This window comes from Rhagoletis zephyria, unplaced genomic scaffold (assembly GCF_001687245.7).
Source record: "Rhagoletis zephyria isolate East Lansing unplaced genomic scaffold, Rhagoletis_zephyria_1.1 Rzeph_scaffold_02299, whole genome shotgun sequence".
Classification (NCBI taxonomy): domain Eukaryota; kingdom Metazoa; phylum Arthropoda; class Insecta; order Diptera; family Tephritidae; genus Rhagoletis; species Rhagoletis zephyria.
Genome location: NW_016159383.1, coordinates 45,792 through 67,017, shown reverse-complemented (window position 1 = coordinate 67,017; position 21,226 = coordinate 45,792). Strand labels below are relative to the sequence as shown.

Here is a 21,226-nt window from a genome sequence, read left to right as displayed (position 1 = left end):
TTTAAACTTTGTACAAAATTTAAATAAAAATTATAAAATTTTCATGAAAATTTCAAGTGCAAGTTTGAAGTAGCTCAAAATTCCGGTACATTTTTGACATTTTTTCTTTTGTACGATTTGGCGCATTTTCCCTCATATAAAATGCATGCGTTGTATGAAAAAAAACTGCACTAGACCATCTTCAAACTTGCACATTATTATATGTACTAAAATTGAATGGGCTATAAAATTGCATTCTTGAAATTTTCCTAAAAATTTTGATAACAAAGTTTGAAATTTCAATAAAAATACTGTATAACGTTAGTAGCTTTTGTTTATATAGTTTTTGCTGTAATTAAAAAAAAAAGTATGTACGAAATTCTAATTCATAAAAAAAAACTGTGGTGGAGAGTGAGCGCCAGTGTATTAATTCCGAGAAAATATTTAGTATTGAGCTGTGATCTCTGGATATCACGTGCAGCATAGCTCATTATCTAGCAAAAACAATATAAAACCAAACCTTTGTGCAAAAATTATAAAAAATTTCACCAAAATTTTTCAACTATTGATTTTGGGCAATTTTTTTTTTTTTTTAAGTCCATACAAAGTATGCTCGACAATTTTTTATGTGGAAGAAAATGCCTAGCAGCATCAGTAAAAAAAATGCCAAAAATCAATGCGACTTTTTAGCAACTTCAAACTTGCTCTTTGTTATATTAAAATTTAATGCGCTATAAAACTGCATACCTAAATTTAAAAATAAAAATTTGGTTAAAAAATTTTAAATTTCTATTATTTTGCAAAACGTTTGAAATTCATATTCATGTGGTTTTTCTTGGATAATAAGCTATACTTTTAATAAAAAAAAAAACTGATAAACATTAACCAAACAAAGGAAAAAAGTCAAAACGGGTGAAAAAATCGCGCTCCTATTGCTTGTGGACCACTGTATATTTTGCTAGTAATCATAAATAATCTGCAGCTTTCTTCGCTGTTTCTTTCACGTATGTATGTTTTCCAGAATAACCTCCTTTTGATGTAGCATGTCTGCTATTTTTGGAGGTGATTATTTCTACCTTTCTGTTACTGAGCAAGCAATTTATGCAAGCTAAGCCGAAGTAAACTTGTCAGCGACAACATTAAAAGTCACACCAAAAATTATAGGAGAAGCTCTGCCTAAAACTCAGCAAAATCTTTTGCGCCAAATATCAATTTTTCTGGACTTTATTTAAATTTTTGGACAAACTAATAATTTTGCAATAAATGAAATGAAATTAATCAAAAATGAAAAAAATTAAAATGACTTCCGACTCCAGTTCAAGGCAAAACATCGTCCTATTTCTGCATTAGATAGGTGGGTAGGTTATCAAGGCTGTCCTCATAAAACATTAGATGCAGGCGTACCTCTTAGATGTTCATGGGCCCACTAAATGTTTTATCTAATTTGGGCCCGATGTGTGATGCTATCCTACAAGATGGCATCTTGTATTAGTCTGTGCAATACAATTTTACTCTTAACTATAGTTTACAAGATTATAGGGGTATACCGGCGTTGAAAGCCGAGCAAATGGATCCCTTACTTGCAACCAGTGAGGTTTGCTGATATATATTCGTATAATCCTGCGGCAGGGCACCCAGACTATATATGTGACGTGCCTGCTCGCTAGCTATTTTGGAGTATGTATGTATTCCATTACTGCCCTTGATGTGGATTTGTCAAGTGCCTTAATAGTTGCATAAAACACAATTCATATGAACTTTAAATAACTGAATACCTTAAAGAGGTACAATTTCCGTGAATTAAATAAGCAACTTGAAAACTCCAACAAAAGAATTTCGCAAGGGCTTTTAGCTCCTGAAATTTTCTGCTGGGTGTACTATAGTTTCTTATGGTATATCTACTTACAAACACTGGATTTGCTACAAAAATGTAAGATCTAAGCCCCTTCATTTCATACGGAAATGTTTTCTTTCGCTGTTCAAGAGGTTTCAAATCTGATATAGTATGCTGTAGCGTGATAACCAAATACAATGAATAAAATAGACTTACATGGCAATACTGGCAACTGTCTTTCAACTCACCACAGTATTTCGTTAGAAAATTGTCAAATCGGGCAGCTATCTGGAAAGCTCTTTTCTGTCTATCGAAAGACTAAATAATTGAAAGATCTGTCAACAAGGAGGTCTAGCGTTATTCTGTTTGTCTTATAGCAATAAGCTTTATACATACATCTTTTTTCTTTTTAAAACGTTAAAAACCAAAAATTAAAAGAAAATTTATTAATAAAAAGAAAAAAATTTATTTAAGAAAATAAAAATATCAGTTGTGTTCTAAAAATTAAATGAAATAAAAAAACATTTTTTAAAACAATGAAATCTAAAAATTGCAAGAAAATTAAATTAAAAAAAAGAAAAAAATATATAATAAAAAAGGGCAAAAAAATTAAATACATAAGTTCCTAAAAATTAAATGATGTTAAAAAAAATGTTTTTCTTTTCAAAGCGATAGAATCTAAAAATTACAAGGAAATTAAATTAAAAAAAAAAGAAAATAAGTTTCTAAAACTTAAATGAAATTAAAAAATACTTATCTTTTCAAAACAATAAAATTAAAAGAAAAAGAATTAAAAATTAAAAATATATATACATATATTTATATATATATATATTTAAACAAATAAATATACAAATTGATTTAAATAATAAATAAATAATATTAAAAAAAAATAATAAAAAAAGTTCCATTGTCCAAGGATTCGAACGTCGGATCTCTCGGTGATATACTATACATCTCTATTTGGATCATGCTCCATATTTTCTGTCAAAAGAGCTTTTTCACGCAGAAAGTTGCCAAGGAGCTTTTTTTTGTAAGGCTCGTGAATATATTAATTAAAATTGTTCTAACTACATACATATCTTACCTACTGTCTTTCAATTGTCTTACAAAAGACTTGCAACTATCTTAGCCATTGTTTCCCTGGTTAAATGCTTTATATGTAAATCGTATAAAAAACATCACTTTATAAAACTTGTAAACTCTATTTGAATGCTAATTAAGTAACACATTACATGAGGCGATTTTCTACGCGATTCAAAAACGGTTGCGCAAATTGTGTTTCAATTTTTCAGGCGATGTTGAAACGCTTAAAAATCGTCTCATGTAAATGCTGCTTTTGGGCCTCCCGCTTCGAAAAAGTATCAAAAAAAGATTTTTCCTGCAAACTAATTTTTCTATATATTTTTTCACCTTATACGCAATTATTTCTACCACTATAAATATTGTATGTATCGTCCTACGAAACCACTCGCTTTTTCACTTGTACTTTGTTGTAGTTTCACTGTGATTATTTGCACCAAATCCAAAGCAGCAATGTCACGCGCCTTGTGCATTGCTACGCCTACGCTATGCCGCAAAACCACAAATATAGCACACAGAGCGCATAAAACATATGTATACATAAATTAGCTTATTTATATTTAGCTTGTTTATTAACATTAAGTTATTTATTTTAAATATATATTTTTTTTGTAATTCACAATATATTCAATTTGCAATTTGTTTATCAAATTTTTTATTAATTTTTGAAAAAAAAAAAAAAAAAAACTTATATCAAACACAAAAATCAATTCACTCAACTCAAAATTCAATTCAATTCAATTCACTGCTCCTCTCCTGCATCATCAACAAATCGCCATCAATCGCAACGACGACAATATCCATCATCTTTGTTGCGAATGCAAAAACTCAACAATCAGGTCGTGCCTTCTCCATGAGTCGTCTGGATCAATTGGCTCAGCCGATACGTCGCAATGGCGAGCATATACGCGCTATACTCGAACGAGAACGTCGCGAGCAAATGGAACTCTTGGACGAAACCGAATCTTTGGGTGGTGGTGGTCGGCGACGACATGGAAGCAAACCACGACATGGAAGCGGTAGTAGCAGTGCCGGTGCAGGCGGTGTTAACGCTATGTCACGCAGTATGACACATCTGGCCGGTGGGCGCGCCAAATACTCGCTTAGTAGTGCAGCAGGCAGCAGCGGCGGTGGCGGCATATCCAGCAGCAGTTTTCGTCCATTGAACGGTGGCCAACGCGATACCACCTGTAAGAGTTTAACGCAGTTAAACAATTCATGGTCGAGCGCAACGCCACGCTCGAATTTGGGCTTACAAACGGCTGCTACTAGAAAGTATCTGCAATCATCATTAGCTTCATCACCATCCGCGATTGGGACTAAACGCAGCCAGCAGCTACTAAATCATCTTACTAACCCCTACCGTTTCGATCCAAACTCATTATTGATCATGAATTCTAGTTTCTCAATAACAACAGGTGTGTGTTCGTGAAGTTTTGTTGTATTTTTTTTTCTTCTTTTTTTTCTCACACTCTTTATGGTATAATAATTTAACAACCAAGCAACCAATAATAGCTAAATCAAACCAAACCAATCAATAAAATAGCAAATCACTAAAATTATCACCGTAAGAAATATGTAATAATAATAATAACTTTTGCTAATCCATTTCATGACAACCAAACACCAGTTATATTGTGTTTCATATGCTAAATACTTATGTTTCTCTTCTCTTTTTAACTTCGATTCATTCCTCCACCTCCTCTCTTACTCACCACTCTGTGGATTCACTGCATTTGGTCATTTGTTTTAAGTCCTTGTGTGAAAAAATACTACTACGCGGCACTCAGAACTCGTCTACTCGCCAAAAACACGCTATCTTATTTGGAATTCTCCCACGGCTTTGCGTGACTCTGTAGTGAATTAATTTACATAGAACCATACAATTTCACTTTTCATACAAATGCGTTTTCTATGTAATATTCTTGAGCTGCAAAAATGTGTAATTATTTATATAATATATTTCAAAACGACTGTACACACCATTAAACACACATACCTACATACACTTTGCTACTAGCACTCTATTTGTATAAAATTATTTCATAGCTGTAGCTTCCTGCTTGCCAAGTTGTTGAGCAAAATCGTGTCTTTGTAAATAGTTATTGTCTGTGTCAATGTCTATTCTTTGTCTGAGTTATTTAATCTAAAGCAAAAACGAATTGAAAAATACCAATAAGGCACATATTTTGCTCAATACCTTAAGCTTTGGTCTTTAGCTTTGTTTGCAAAGTAAGCATTATTTTCGATGGTGTTTTACAGTTACGTTATACATTATACATTCACATGCTCATTTTGTTAAGTCTTTACCGATTCTTTAAAAAGAATTTTCAAAAATAAAACAAAATCATCAATCACCTAATCATAGATCCCGGAGTTAATTTCACATTATCATTATGTAATAAAAATTTCGTAAACCTAATTGTTGCATAGTTTTAGGCGCTAAATATAACGTTGTCTAAGTTTGAAAGTGAAATGTAGAGTTTTTTTTTTGAGCGCACCACATTATGCCGCTCATTGGGTGGAGCGAAAAGACATTGTACATATATTTCAAGGAATACAAATATCGAGCTTGCTGTTCTTGATTGATTTTAAATACCAACAATTTTTAGTGGTGGTGTAATTAAGGCTTTAACTTCATCAATGCTTTTATTTTGGGTTTCATTGTTGTTGTTGTTGTTGTAACAACATAAAATTCACCACTGAGTTTTTAAAAAAAACTGCTGCAGTCTCAGTGCTAGGCCAGATCTTTATATTTATGTGTGCTATTACGAATTTTCTTTCATACAAAGTATGTTCGACAATGTTTTTATATTGGAAAAAATACGTAACACCCTCAGCAAAAAAATTATTAAAAAAAAACAACGCGGCTTTTTAGGAACCTCACACTTGCACTTTTTTGTACTAAAATTTAATGGGCTATAGAACTGCATACCAAAATGTTTTGTAAAAATGCTCATTAAAAAGTTTGAAGTTTGTACTTATGTGGTTTTTATTCGAAAATGAGCTATACTTTTATAAAAAAAATTATAAATATTAAATAAAGTAAAGAAGAATAGCCAAAACTTGTTAAATTGTCGCGTTCCTATTTTTTTCGCGCCGCTGTCTGGATGCGAATGGCTTCAGTGATGCCAGAACGTGCGAACAACGGCTGCTGCAAATATTGTAAGCGATGACTTTTGACTCCACCCGGCACAATATCCAAATGAAGAGTTTTCGAAGATGTCTCAATTTCAAAAATAATAATTATAAATTTCTAGTATTAATGTCGATGAATATGGAAAAATTAAATTTAACAAGAAAATTATCTTAGAAAATTGAAATTGGCATAATTGGATCATTCAATTACAAAAACTACAAACACGTTCCTTAAACAGTCTGGGTGATATTGAAAATTTCAGCCATTCACTAGACAAATTTGTTTAAATTTCGGCACTCTCCAATTTTTTGCACTTTTTTTTTAAATATCCAAAACTAACGCATTACCCTAATACAATTAGCCTTTCCAATAAGTGTTTGAACGTAAAATGTGCTCCAGCCGCCATATCCACATCTTAGCAAAAATTAGCATCCCACCTGTAGAGGCTCGAGCAGTTAATCCTCTGTCGCAAAAAAAAAAAATATAATTGTATTTGCTTCGCTTGAATTGGTTTTGGGTATCTTTTGCTAAAAATATATATGTATGTACATATGTGTATTTAATAAACTTGCTCTTTGTGTTTTAAACGCTTTTTGTTTTCTACTTAGGCGTGTATTAAACATGCATTTGTATTTGTTTTCAGTTTTGGTGGTGGATTTGTTCGTCTTTGTTACTATTTTTTTTTTTGTTGGATGTTTCTTTTGTCGTACTTTGGTTTTTAAACATTACATCAATTGACAACTCATTTACCAAATCATCTACTCTCAGCTCTTCATCACCAAATCACTTAATTTTTGTATATAATTTTTATTTTATTTTATGTAACATTTATTATTCACATAACTATGTCGTTGTGTTGTTGAATCGGTGTTAGGTTCACGTTCTGGAAATGTCACCCCAGGCGGCCACATCAGCACTTCAAGGCCGGGTAGTGCAATGTCCACATCCACAAATATATCCACATCTGGTTACGTGGCTAGAAGATCTGTACCGGCCACACGTAAGCAACGGCCAGCTAGTATTGCCGGTACTGGCATGTCGCTGGAGGGTGAGTAAATGTGCTTTTCATATAATGTAAAACATAGTAAATATGTACATACATACATACATATAATCATAACTGCATACTCGTACATACTTTGTGCATAATTGTACATACGCGCTTTCATTTGATAAAATAGTTCTCTCGTATGCGTGATGCTTGGTTGTTATATTTCTTGTCTTAGAGGATGATCACTTTGTATATAAACTTATCGCAAATGTACATAGCTAACTATTTGCCCCAATTTACAGACCTTAATAAACACAAAAAAGATAACAGGCCGCCAGTGAAGGCTTCAACACCTTCATCTACGACAACTACAACATCAGCACAAAATACCCCCAAACGAACATCAAATATGATGTCGACCTCAATGTTTGTGTCATCTTCTTCACGTTTGTCCAGCGCCGAAAAGAAACCCTCAGCTAAACGGGTAAGCTCTTTGTATATCAATCACTAAACAATCTGCTATATAATGAACTGTTTGTCTTACAATTACAGGACTCAGTAACACCCAAAGCCACCACACCCAAATCGCTTTCAAAAACGCCCAGTTCGGATCGCTTGAATAGATCCAGTAAAGACGTAATGACTAAATCATTAATTTCTCCTTCTCCGAGCCAGACAATAACGAAGAGCGAAAAAGACAAAGTCACTGCTGTTGAGCAAAAGAAGGAGGAAAGTCCAGCTCCGGTACAGAGTAAAGAAGAGAAGAATTCATTAAATATTGCAAAATCTGAGGCTGAGTCTACTACAGCTGATACGATTGCCGCTGCACCAACTGAGCCAACAATGGTAACAGCACCAGCCTCGGTCGCATCCGAGTCTATAGGCACCGAATCGTTAGGTTCTACAATTGAAGTTATTGGTGAAATAGAACAGGCCGTAGAGAGCCTTGTGTCCGTAACTGAAGCCAAAATAGAGCCATCCCCAGCAGTGGAAAGTGTTGAGCCCAAACAAGCGGAGCAGCAACCAGCCCCGCCACAGCCACAGCCACGTTCACAAAATGGCAGCAAAGAGAATTCAGAAGTACGTGAGCTTTCGCCACCAACCCAGAACGGCGAGAGTAATGACCTCATGACCGCTTCAATGATTGCTAAAAGCAAGATTACTACTGAGGAAGAGGCGAAAGCTGCATTGGCCGAACGACGTCGTCTTGCTCGTGAAGAGGCTGAACGTCAGGCTGAGTTGGAGCGTCAACGCTTGGAGGCCGAACGCCTTGCTGAACTCAAGCGTCAAGAAGAGGAGGCTGAACGTCAACGGGCATTCGAAGAGGAAGCGAATCGTTTAGCTGAGGAACAGCGTCGAGCAGAGGAAGAGCGTTTGCGCCAAGCTATTGAAGTGAGTAGGGCAAAATTTAATAGTGGCGAGTATTGATGAAATAATTCATTAACTACATGCACTTTCGCATTTTAGGAGGCAAAGCAAAAGGAAGAAGAGGAACGCCGCAAGCGTGAAGAAGAGGATAAACAGCGCGTACAACGCGAGGAGGCCGATAAAAAGGCCAAGGAAGAAGCAGAGAAACAACGACTTGAGGTTGCCGAACGTCTTAAACGAGAAGAAAAGGAGCGCGAAGAACGACGCAAACGCGTTGAAGCGATCATGTCGCGTACACGTAGAGGTGGTGGTGGTGGTGGTGGCAGCGCGACAACACCCAATTCCACACCAGTAAAGGTTAGTTATTTATCTGTTTATTTTTTTCTATAAATCAGGAATTTGTTTGCACCCATTAGGAAAGCACTACGCCTAAATCGGCTGCCGAGAACTTGCAACCACAAGAAACACCACAACAAGATCAACAATCCTTTACAACAACTACAGCAACCAATGCTGTTAATAGCACTGACAGTAGCTCAACGTCGGGCTCCACTACAACTGCGACCACACCGAATCCGCCAATAACACAAAACATCACAACAACAGCACCAGCACCAACAACAGATAAATTGGAGCCACAAAATACGCAGGCCATGTACGAGCAAGCCGTTATTGACAAGGAAACTGCGCTGATAAATAGTTTCTCCAATATGATTATCGATGAGAATGTGAAAAATCTCCAACAACAACAGCAACATTTCCAGCAACCAACACAGATACTCGAGGTGAGCAATGGAAAATTGCCGATTAACAGTGATGTGCTTTTGCAAAATACCACAACAACAACAACAACTACAACAATAAATGCGACTACTGTCGCAAACGGCAATGGCCATCACATCGAAAACTTGAACAATAAAAANAATACTCGAGGTGAGCAATGGAAAATTGCCGATTAACAGTGATGTGCTTTTGCAAAATACCACAACAACAACAACTACAACAATAAATGCGACCACTGTCGCAAACGGCAATGGCCATCACATCGAAAACTTGAACAATAAAAAGTAAGAAAGCTTAACTTTAAAATTGACAGATAGCAAAGCACTTTTAAATACATATAATGCATGGCTAAAAGAAAACGCTTTTAGAAAAAATGGCTGCATAAAAAACGGGTTTTGCGAGTTGACCTTGCACTTGAGTCATCAGCTGCAGGTTTTTGAAAAGATACGCGTGAAAAGAATGGATATGTATTGTGAAAATTCTGACAATTATTATGATCATATATTGCCAAGCAAATGTTCGATTAACAAAGGAGATAAGGAAATAAAAATATCAGTTGTAGGGTTACAATTTGGAAATAGTCTGCAGAGTCTTTTACACAAATTCTTATCAATTCGTTTCTATGGTGGACATGAAAATAGACCCAGAAATTATTCCAACTGATAAATTAAAAAAAAAAAAATTAAATTAACTTAATTAACTAGCGGGTAGACTAAAAAGACACTGCGTAATTTTTTGCTTGTAAATAGCACAGATAAAACTAGTATATAGTAATCTATATATGCTGTGCTTTGTTCGTTGACCTTTTGGCAACTTTCCGCGCCACAGACAATTANATATAATGCATGGCTAAAAGAAAATGCTTTTAGAAAAAATGGCTGCATAAAAAACGGGTTTTGTGAGTTGACCTTGCACTTGAGTCATCAGCTGCAGGTTTTTGAAAAGAGACGCGTGAAAAGAATGGATATGTATTGTGAAAATTCTGACAATTATTATGATCATTTATTGCCAAGCAAATGTTCGATTAACAACGGAGATAAGGAAATAAAAATATCAGTTGTAGGGTTACAATTTTGAAACAGTCGGCAGAGTCTTTTACACAAATTCTTATCAATTCGTTTCTATGGTGGACATGAAAATAGACCCAGAAATTATTCCAACTGATAAATTAAAGAAAAAAACTTAAATTAACTTAATTAACTAGCGGGTAGGCTAAAAAGACACTGCGTAATTTTTTGCGTGTAAATAGCACGGATAAAACTAGTATATAGTAATCTATATATGGTGTGCTTTGTTCGTTGACCTTTTGGCAACTTTCCGCGCCACAGACAATTAACTCGCCGTTTCATCATTCATATTCGTATTCATTGTCGTTTGGGATACCGTTAAATATATTTATCGATATACATATATATGTACATATTTACCGCCACTGTTAACACTCTATCGATCTATATCAACTTATCGCAAATGTTTTCAATATATCGCTATCGGAGTATTGAAATATTTCTTTAGAATACTATAATTATAATAGGTGTGTCCATCGATACATTTAGCGATTCCGTATGTACTGACAGTAGAGATAAGAATCGAACGTTTTTCCAGTCGTTAGTATTTCAAGATGGGCAATTTCCTTTGAATCTCATCAAGCACATACCATTACCTGCTGTGGAGTCAATCTGAAATTTCTATGATTTATGCAGCTTCTTGCTTTTGGATCATGTTTTTGTTGTATGCGACCCATTTTTCATTAATTTCCTTTCAAAATGATTCTCAGATGAAAATTCGATTATATTTTCGCCGTTAATTTTCGAGGTACCCAAGCATCGATTTTTTGTATTCCACCTTCCCAAATAGTTAAATACTCTTCGATGATGGATGTTTAGTTGTCAAGCGTTTTCATGACTGCTTGCATGTCGATATCGCCCATTCATTTCCATTATTTCAAAGACTTTTCTGTGATTGGCCGATCAGAGCGTGATCCATCTTTAACAACGAGGTTTCCATAACTAAATCGAGCGAACAATTCTGCGACTATTCTTTTTGGCACAGTATGGGAAAGGTAAACAGCATAGATTTTTTAGTTGCCTGTGCAGACTACCTAGTATCTTGTTCCACGAAAATCGGGTCTACGTAACCGGAACGACTCAGTTATATAATACTGGTTCGAATAAGCATTGCTTACTGGCTTTTTATTTTGTATAATTCTGAAAGTTTACAGCTTTTTATGCGTGCAACTATGTTTGTTACTATATTTTAGTATTTCTGAATACGTCACAGGTGACTACATGCATACATACCCAGCTTGCTTCCATAGGTACACTCTTTTAAAATTAATGCATGCCTTAATTTGTAAAGCCATTTTCTTATATTTTTAAATCAATTGCACATTTATGCTTACTTTTATTTGCTATTTTATGTGCTTCAATAATTTTCTTTCATTTCTTTTTACTTGCAATTTTCCGCTCCCTAAAAAAGTGATATCAATAACCTGCAGGATACCGTAACAGCAGCAGCAAATCAATTAATTGATTTGAGCATTGAGTCACAAGATATCAACAATGCAGTAAACTTCAACAACAACAACAGTTTGTTAAACACAACAACAACCGCAACACTAGTCACTGCAGATAGTCACGAAAATAAAGGTGTGTTCAACATTTTCACAAAAAAAGTTTAGTAAACGCAAATTGTAAACTCCTTTTTTAATTTCTTTTTTCAGATATTTCATTGCTGTGAGTCTAATCGTGCTAGTAGCCTGCAAATTTACGGACGCGCAAACTAAAAACTGCAACAATTATAAGATGCAGCATAATTATGAGAATTTTTGAAAAAAAAAATAAGCCCATTGATTGTGCGCGTTGGCGTTTTCAAGATGCTGTGTGAGTGTATGCGACAGTTTGTGGTTACTTGACATTTAGGGCGTAATATTTACGAGTTTAACTAATTTAAAAATAATACATGTATATTGTAGAAGCAAAGAAAAAGCTAAAGCAAAGTGCATATTAAGGAAAAACAAAAATATTAGCTAAACACTGCTTGGCTCATTTGAAGCAACGGCAAATGATGAAAGGCAAAGAATTCTTATAAAACTTTTGATTAGAATATAATTTAAATCAAAATAAATAATACTGAAGAAGAAAGGGAAAATGCATAAAACTACGGCAAATGTTCCTCCCGAAGCAAAAGCAAAAAAACATATATATATATATATATGCATATATATCAAATAAATTTAGTTAGACATTGAAAATGCTGAGATAAAAGAGATGAGAAATTACACAGAACTGTTTGCAGGAAAATTGCATATTGTGTAAGCAAAACTTCAGTTTAAAAGCGCAGCGCAATAAATAGAAAGCTAAATTAAAGCGAGGGACATGAACAACAGGGTGTTCGACTGTATAGAGCTGGAAAATTAAATATCTTTCAATATTTTCTAAAACAACAATGGTAAATGAAACTTTATTGAATCTACATACTACGGTAGTATACATGTTTGAAACTGTGTGAATATTGTGAACAAAACATTTAATAAAAAAAAATCGAAAGTCACTTGCTGTAAGTATAAAACACACACACAATTAGAATCAAAAATGTTGAAAACATGAAAAATGCAAATTTTCATGCTGCGCTAAGTTTTGAGATGCGATCCATATTTTCGCTATACAGTCCATTTAGATAAACTTGCATACATGTAAAACAATGGAGTATACATACTATTTAGGAAAACGAATGATTAACTAATTGTCTAAACTCTACATTGACTACGAGCATCTATGTTTGAAAAATGAACTGAATGCAGCGAGACTTGAGAGGTCTCTCATTTTTCAAATATGTATATATTACTATAAAAATACTTCATGTCAACCATTTCTGCGTGCACCTGCCGTTACATATGTATGTAAATTTATTAATGCGTATTGCACAAAATTCATAATGACATAAATGCCACATAGGGATTCTATATATATTTTGCTAATATGATAAATTTGAATGCTGGAGGAAAATTTGTTTATATATATACGTGGCACGATGTGGCTTTGTTCTTCCTACCAAACAGCAGCTAAAAAGCACACAAGTTATATTCTTAAGCGTTCAAGCTAATCACATAAGCGCCTTTTTTCCCCACTGATTTGGTAACTTATTTTCATATACATATGTTTTGCGTTTCAAATGTACCATCATGCCGCAAGTGTATAGTTAAAGTATACATACATACTACATATATATATGTATATTTAATGAAACTTGTATTCGATTTTAGGAAGCCTATGAGTTTGTTCAGAGGCCTCTCGCAGCAGTTAAAATGCTTTAGGAAAAATGTTATCAAAAATAATCGTGTGTATATCAAAAATTGCTTTTCAACTCGTGGTAACAATTTTGATCAAGTCTTGCTCACAAGCCAGCAATTTTTTTTTTGAATAAATTGCCAATCTATATCTTTGTGTGAAAATATAATCTTAAACACCACTTTTCCCCCTCTTTGGTGTTAGGTTTTTATTTCTATTTTAAATGCTTGTTCTCTCGATTTGCTCATTATTTTTAACGCAATTTAAATATTTATTTTCAAAAAGCTAGGCGCGCATTCGACGTGCAAATTAACAAAAAAAAATGGTATTAAACTTTAACTGAAATTGCCAATCGAGTAAATCTTTTTGATATGTAAAGAGTTGTAATAGTTTTTTTTTCTATTTCAATATTAGGGTGGGTCTATTAAATTGCCTTAATTGCCGCAGGCATCAGCAGACCCGCACGCAGGCCTGCACTTGGCAGCAGTTAAATCAAAAGCCAGTTCGAGCAGCCAGTCCAAAATTTTGTTTATTGGCTAAACAAGACTATGCTAAAAAAGGAAAATGAATAAAATAAAGTGGTGGCCGCGTTTTAATATATTTATGGGTCGATTATGGAAAACCGCAGCCTCAGTTGGGTTGCCGATGTCTAAATGTATATTATGAAAAGCAACTATAATTAGGTGCTATAAAGTTGAAGATAATGAAATTTTGAGTTGCCAGCAACTAAGGCTTGAGTGTAAATGAGCTGCTAAAATAGTTGAATGAAGAAATATGTAAATTTTCTCAATCAAAATTTCCGCGGCAACCACAAAAATGCCGTTGCCGACTCAATTGTCGGCTTTCAGTTGCCATCTGCAATACCATTTCAGCCACTCGCCACGCAACTGAAGTTCGGTTGATATCCGTAATCGACCTATTAAACTAAATAAAGAAAAAACGAAAGCAAAATAATGTATATCAGCAATATTGTGTGCGAGTTTATATAAGTTACTTCTATATTTATGTGTAGTTAATGTATTTTCCGATTTTTGATGCATATACATATATATTTTTTTTCATTTTTATTTTATCTAAATTTACATTTACTATATACATACATATATATTTGCAAAGCTTATACTTAAAAATTAGTTGAAAAAAAAAAAATTAAACAAAATGTTTTAATTTGTTAATATAACTTATTTATATGTATACACATTGTAATAGCTGATACAACATTAAAATATAAATTTTTCATATATTTAATACCTATCTTTGAGCATATTAAGCTTATTTGCAAAAGCATGAGATGAAATTGTGTACGAATTGAGTTTAGTTAGGAACTTGTGACTGAAGTTGACAAAAAAGTGTCGTGAAGACTACACAACTTCATTACTAAAGTCATCTACGTATATATTCTGCGTGTTCGAGCTTTTGGAGAGATAATTACATAAATTCCTTCCATTATTTATTGAAAGTAACCAACTTCCCAAATGATCAAGTCAAATCAATTAACGTGGTCGGCGTTTTTAAAAATCCGGCACAACAATTAAGCGAGTAATCAAATCGATTGTGCATCGCTGAGCGTTTGCACTTCATATTCATTTCAAGCTAAACGGTGTTTTAATTATATAATTTTTCTGGGAAAAACTGAACTGAAAAACTGGTTTTAACATTTAGTAGTAGTTGCGCCCAAGTATGTTATGTTATGCATGAAAAAATGTGAGGAAGTGAAGATCCAAAATAATACTTTTCAATTTGGAAGCAAAAAATCATAACAAAAAAGAACGGCGCCGGTAAGGAGTTTAATAAATACATACATTTTATAGATCTCTAACACAAAAAAAAATATTAAAATATTTTAAAAAGATGAAGTTAATTTCAAACATTATATTGGCAGATCTAACTTGAGGCAGCTTATGTACATACATCGATGGTCCTCTGCAATAACTACACAATAAAATAACAAACAACCCCTACGGCTGTTAAGTGGTTCATGTCTATCCCTTACTATAAAGTAAGTACAAAGGATTAGACAAGAATTGGAAACAGGATTAATAACAGTAGTAAGTGTTTTTTTTTATGTTTGGAGTTGTGTCGTTATTGTAGAGCACCAGGACACACTTAAAATAAATTATAGAAAGTATTAATCGGGTTCGCAAACAATCATCTTAACTAAACTATGTAGCGGAAAGGCCTAACTGTGGTAACGATGTTATTATTTTATGTTAAAAATTCGGCGTTACTAACAGCATCAAAAACCACTAAAAACTATGCTAATCAAAATTAACTGTTAAGAAATGTTTAGTTCAATTAGCAGACTGCCTCAGCAAAGACCTTTGCTACTCCAGTGGCGCTCTAACTTTGACCACTAATTTCTTAACTGACGCTGTGTTCTCTAAACGTTTTTAAAATTCTCTTATTAATATATAATCAAATTATTTAAAAGTTGTAGTTAAAATGCATGTCTTAATAAAAGCCAGTTTGTGCACAAAGATCTGCTGCATATGTATGTAACTAGTTAATTAACTGTTATCTAAAAAAAAAGTGTATGTAACTGCATATAATCATTTGTAAATGCGTTTTTCAACAACTGGCGCACACTTAACAAATTTTCAGCTTATATACATATTTGCATCTTATATACTAGTTTTATAATAAATTAATATGCAAAATTTTTTTTTTAACTGATCATCATATGTACACGTAAACCATTATTGCCTAAGTTTCTGCGTTGCAACTAACTCATCGGTGACCACTGAGCTAATCAGCATAAACTACAAGAATATTAAATACCTAAATATACATACACGCAAACATACATATGTATTTAATCTTATTTCAACTATAACCCCCAGGAAAAAGTCTATCTATCGTTATCGTTACATTTAAAATAATTATTACTATTTAAATTTATTAACTAAAGAAAGAAATTAAGTCGATGACACGTCTGAATGCAAATAATCACACAGACAATTCCAAACAGGCAACACAAAGCCCAAAAACAAACGTAATGTGGAATCAATTTCCAGTAATATCGAAAGCAAAAATAAATTCAAGACAAGGATAAGAAAATAAATTAGAAGGAGTGTTTTATTTCTATAGAAGACCAATTTTGTATTGCATTAGCGCGATGGAAGGTATTTCAATAAATAAGGTTAGGTTAGGGCTCTAGTGGATATACCTACTACTATACATACTACTTTTTTTGAAGCACTTGAAGGTGTCGATTATACTTTTTATTTTTTGAATGTTTGTATTTTCCACAGCGTAAGAATAATTAAATATAGTCCATCATCACCTGTCAAATTCGTCTCAGAAGATAATTTAGGTAGGCCTTCTTAAGTAAAGCCATTCTAAGAGGCCTACCCGAGAAGGGCTGAAAAAAGTGCTTCCTTGCATGCCTTCTAGAAGGGCTTATCCATTTACAATTTACGCAAATGCATAAATTTATATTATTTAGCACTACAAATGAATTTCAGTAAAAGGGATGCTGACTTCCAAAACGTACCAATACAATGTTTGAATAATGTCCAATACGAAGTCGCTCACTGAATGCCGCAGATCTCTAAACGGGATGGCCCAGCATTATACAATTAAAACTCATATGGGTGCCTGGACAGCGAGATATTGAAGGCAACTGCAAATGTGACGAACCGGCGAGGAATGGTACGATCACCCCCATCCTTCCGGGGAGAACATGTAGGTGTACGTGCCAATGGCCACTTTCAAATTACATGCAAGGAACAGCACCATACAAGCAGCAAACGAACGCTGCAGAAACCTCTCCTTTTGTGGAACGGCTATGCTTACATGGCCTTCCTACGATAAAAAAACGCACGTCAGCACTCTCAGGGTTAAAGCGCAACGAGGAGTCTAATCGGCACACATGCCTCGAGATTGGGAGTGAACGCGCCAGACTACTGTCGCAGCTGCAGATACGAAGAAGAGCAAGAGAGTGTACAGCACCTTATACATATGTGAATGCCCGACACTCAGTTTGATCCCGAGTAAGCACCGCTACAGGGGGAGTCATTCTCTAGCCATCTCAATCTAACCTAACCTAACAACAACAGTGAATGAAATGGCGGTCGATTTACATATGTCCAGTTTACTTTTACTGAGTCAACGCTTGCTGTGATCATTCCCTAAACGTGTGTTGTCATTCCCTAAACGATCCGTTTGTTGTAGGCCAGTCAACGCTAGCCACACCGATGTTGTCGTGAGCCAACTGAGCTACGCACGCTTGCTTTAAAGCATAAACAGACGGCAGCGCTGATTCGGATCAACTCGGAAGTTAACTGCAGTTGATCCGGATTAAGTCCGAGTTAATCCGGATCAAAGCTGCCGTCTATTTAAGCTTTTAGAGTATAAACTGTATTGGTTCTATGGTTTCTCCTGTATTCGAGGTAAAAATCAGTTATTTTCTTCCGCTTGCTTTCCATTGTTTGGATCTGTGTTCCCTGGGCTGTGGTAGTGGCAAAGCTTCTGTCCTATTTTGTTAGAGTACATATATCTAGAACAACGATAGCATAATTCCCTGTTGTTGTAACAGCATACAAATTCCTCGCAATGACCCAGATTTATATCTGGTTAAGGACTGTCACTCCAGCAACACTGCCTATCATAATTCCCTAAAGCGACTTGCCCTATACATACATAGGGCTCAGATGGGTTAGGTGTTTTAACAAAAGCTATGTAATAGACTGGCCAAGAGCGAAGTGGAAAATTCTAACGAATTGAATACTTCCAAGGCCAGCCGCAGAGACTTGATTTACGAGACTCAGATGGATGTGGAATCGCTATTATTTTGAAAGTAGGTGTGGCTTTCTAATTTAAAAAGTTCATTAGATTGCCAATTTTCAACCCGTAATTCAGATGATTTTCAAGTATAGATAGAATGAGGCCAAGAGGTTTTATTTTTTTAAATGTATCTATATGTTATAGAAACATACCCAGAAGATAATTTAGGTAGGCCTCCTTAAGTGAAGCCATCTAAGAGGCCTACCCAAGGGCTGAAAAAAGGTTCTTCCTTGCATGCCTTCTAGAAGGGCTTTTCATATACAATTTACGCGAATGCATACATTTATAATAATATAGCTTTACAAATGAATTTCAATAAACATTTTAAGTTGCAATAACACATATTTGATATAAAACTTAAGCAGATACTTCAAAGATGAATGATTTTTATAAATTAAAGAAGCAACTTTAAAAGAACTCCTCCAAAAGGCCTTCTGAAGTACGTCCTATAAAAGCCCTTTTGGAAAGCCTTCCAATTGTAGCGAAAGAAGCCCTTCAATTTGTGCCACTCCATACAAAATAGAAAGGAGTAAGGAATGTAGAGTGGAAGGGCTCAACTCTCAGGCATTTCTTTCGGAAGGGCATTTAACTCCTGAAATTATCTACTGGGTATATATCGTCGCCTGAAATGCAAAAGACCATAAGTAACAACAAATTCAAAATTCACTCTTTGATTCGATTATGATGCATATCATCGAATTCTGCAAACTTTGTTAGTTACGGCTTTTTGCATTTCAGGTGACGATATTTTCTTACATATATCCAGTCACATTTAAGCAATTTAAAATTAAATGTACCGATTTCCGAAATAGCAATCACTTCTACCATTTTAAATTATTGTGGCTTTTCCACAATAGTTTTTCTTTAAAACCGGCCTCAAGCTCAATAAAAATTGTTGAATATAGTCAAACATAATTTATTTTTAAGCTCGAAGTCATATTCTCAGTGCTACAGTTACAAGGTCAAAATGTACCGAACGTGTTCCTACTCTTTAACTGCATAAGTTTGTATTTTCTCTTTATCTTAGCTTAAATCTTAATATATGTATTAAAAAAATTGTTGAATATATGTATTAATTTTAAATTGAATTATACTGCAACTGGTCCTGTACATTTTTTTTGTTTAATATCTCCAATTCCAAGAGCCTCAACCGATGCATTTCTTTTCGATGCAATTCTTTCTGCTTGAGCTCTTCCTTCTGCAGACGAAGTTTTTCCACTTTCAGTCGATAACTTTTTCGGTTAAGACGTTCGGCTTCTTTTAGATGTGCGCTGATTTGTTCCAATTTTTCTTTCATTTCCTTATAAAGTTTGGCTTGAATTTGTAACTGCTTCGTTAGCAACGATTCTATTTTCGATGCACCCATTTGTGAGGGCGGCGCCTGGTATGGATTATCATTTTTTCCTTCAATGTTTATTATGGGATATTCATTTTCCTGCAAGCACATTTGTTCAATCGGTTTATCCATATGTTGCTCCTCTTCGGTGTTGTTGGGGAGCACCGTAGATCCCTCAAATGACTCTTCGCTTGTGGAACTCTGGGTATCAGAATCTTCCAATTTTTTTTTTTTCGCTACGCGTTCCCGCTTTGGGCGTGTAGGTGCACTACTTTCTGCTGATTCCGTTTTAATCGGACTTGCTTCTTCGCCATTTATAGAAACTGTGCCTTTATTTAGATATAGCAAAAAGGTCTCTGTGTGTTTCGTCTTGAGATGAGTGATGAGCCCAGATGTGCAGCAACCTTTTCTTGAAAAACTTTTCCCACATACGCGGCAGCATGCCCTCTCATTGGAGGCGGCAGAGAAAAAGTTCCAAATAAAGCTAGATTTTCGTCCTGGAGACATTTTGTAATTTATTTACTTGGTGAGATAAACGAAATGCAGCAATAAAAAAGTTGTAGAAGCGCAAAACTATATAGAGTTGCCGGAGTAAAAAAAACTACAACGTGACCCCCTGCCTCTACGCGCGGACGCTGATCGCATGCAATTCATTTCATACGATAGAACCAGACCGCTTATCGCAGACCTAATGCTGAAAATCTCGCTTGCGTGACAAAGTTGGAAATATTGCCTAGTCTAACAAACTCTGTACGCTTGGAAACTCAAAAGGTGTTCGCACGAGGCTCACGCAGGGTTGCACGAAAAAAATAGTGAATGGCTAAATATTGGCTGGCGACCAACTTTGTTGGAAGCGATTAGTTGCGATAGGTTAAAAGATTATATTTTGATATTTTTAGCCATTCAATTTTTTTTCGTGCAACCCTGCGTGAGTTTAACGCAAAAGTTGCCTGAAAAATCGCCTCTTGCGAAAGCCCCATCACAGTTACAGAATCCAACCCCTGCTCTAAACATGGCATGTTATCTACTATGTTTTGTACAACACACACTTTTTTCTTTGCATTTATTGCTATGACACTTTTCTTCCTCTCTTTTGACGCATTCGAAGCGCGGCTTGTGGCATGAATGTTCGAAAAATTCACAGCGACGGAATCGTGCAAGTATGCTCATTAAAACATATGGGTTACATTGTGTAATCTTTGGCTCTGCGGATTCGCAACGTCAGAATCGAGCTAATGTGCGCTTCGCTTCAATGTAGCAAAAACGCTGCGTAACTGTTATCAGATGCTTGACTTGAAGCATGTTCTTGATCGTGTAAAGCCCGAATAACATAATTTTCTGGCTTGTTAAAGTGGCAAGGCTAAAATGTCACATCTTAAACTTGGATGCGAGTGGCTATTTCAAAACAATTGAAAAAATTTGTAATTTTGCGAATTTCCCGAAAAAAAAGGTTTTTTTTTTTTAATTTTACTTAATAAGGTACGTTTCTGAGTATAGCTAAAACCACAGATCCATTAAACAAAACATTTTACGGCGACTATATTATTAAAATTACAGTCAAAATATTTTTCTAGCTACGCACTAAACGATATGGCATTCTAAAAGCTTTTCAGTGAGCTTTTGTGTATTGGTGGAAACC

General features: G+C 34.8%; 1 protein-coding gene across 1 annotated transcript in view; it reads left to right on the top strand.

Moving 5' to 3' along the window:
* Positions 1-13,592, top strand: part of LOC108366517 (protein split ends-like) — a gene marked incomplete at its 5' end in the record, with an annotated part of 32,242 nt that extends 18,650 nt beyond the window's left edge. The window contains 9 exons of the mRNA XM_017620938.1: positions 3,736-4,314; positions 6,910-7,083; positions 7,329-7,510; positions 7,579-8,418; positions 8,494-8,751; positions 8,811-9,179; positions 9,328-9,461; positions 11,656-11,825; positions 11,900-13,592. Of these exons, the coding sequence (XP_017476427.1) occupies positions 3,736-4,314; positions 6,910-7,083; positions 7,329-7,510; positions 7,579-8,418; positions 8,494-8,751; positions 8,811-9,179; positions 9,328-9,461; positions 11,656-11,825; positions 11,900-11,916 (2,723 nt within the window). The remainder of the gene's footprint in view (positions 1-3,735; positions 4,315-6,909; positions 7,084-7,328; positions 7,511-7,578; positions 8,419-8,493; positions 8,752-8,810; positions 9,180-9,327; positions 9,462-11,655; positions 11,826-11,899) is intronic.
* Between the last annotated feature and the right edge of the window lie 7,634 nt (positions 13,593-21,226).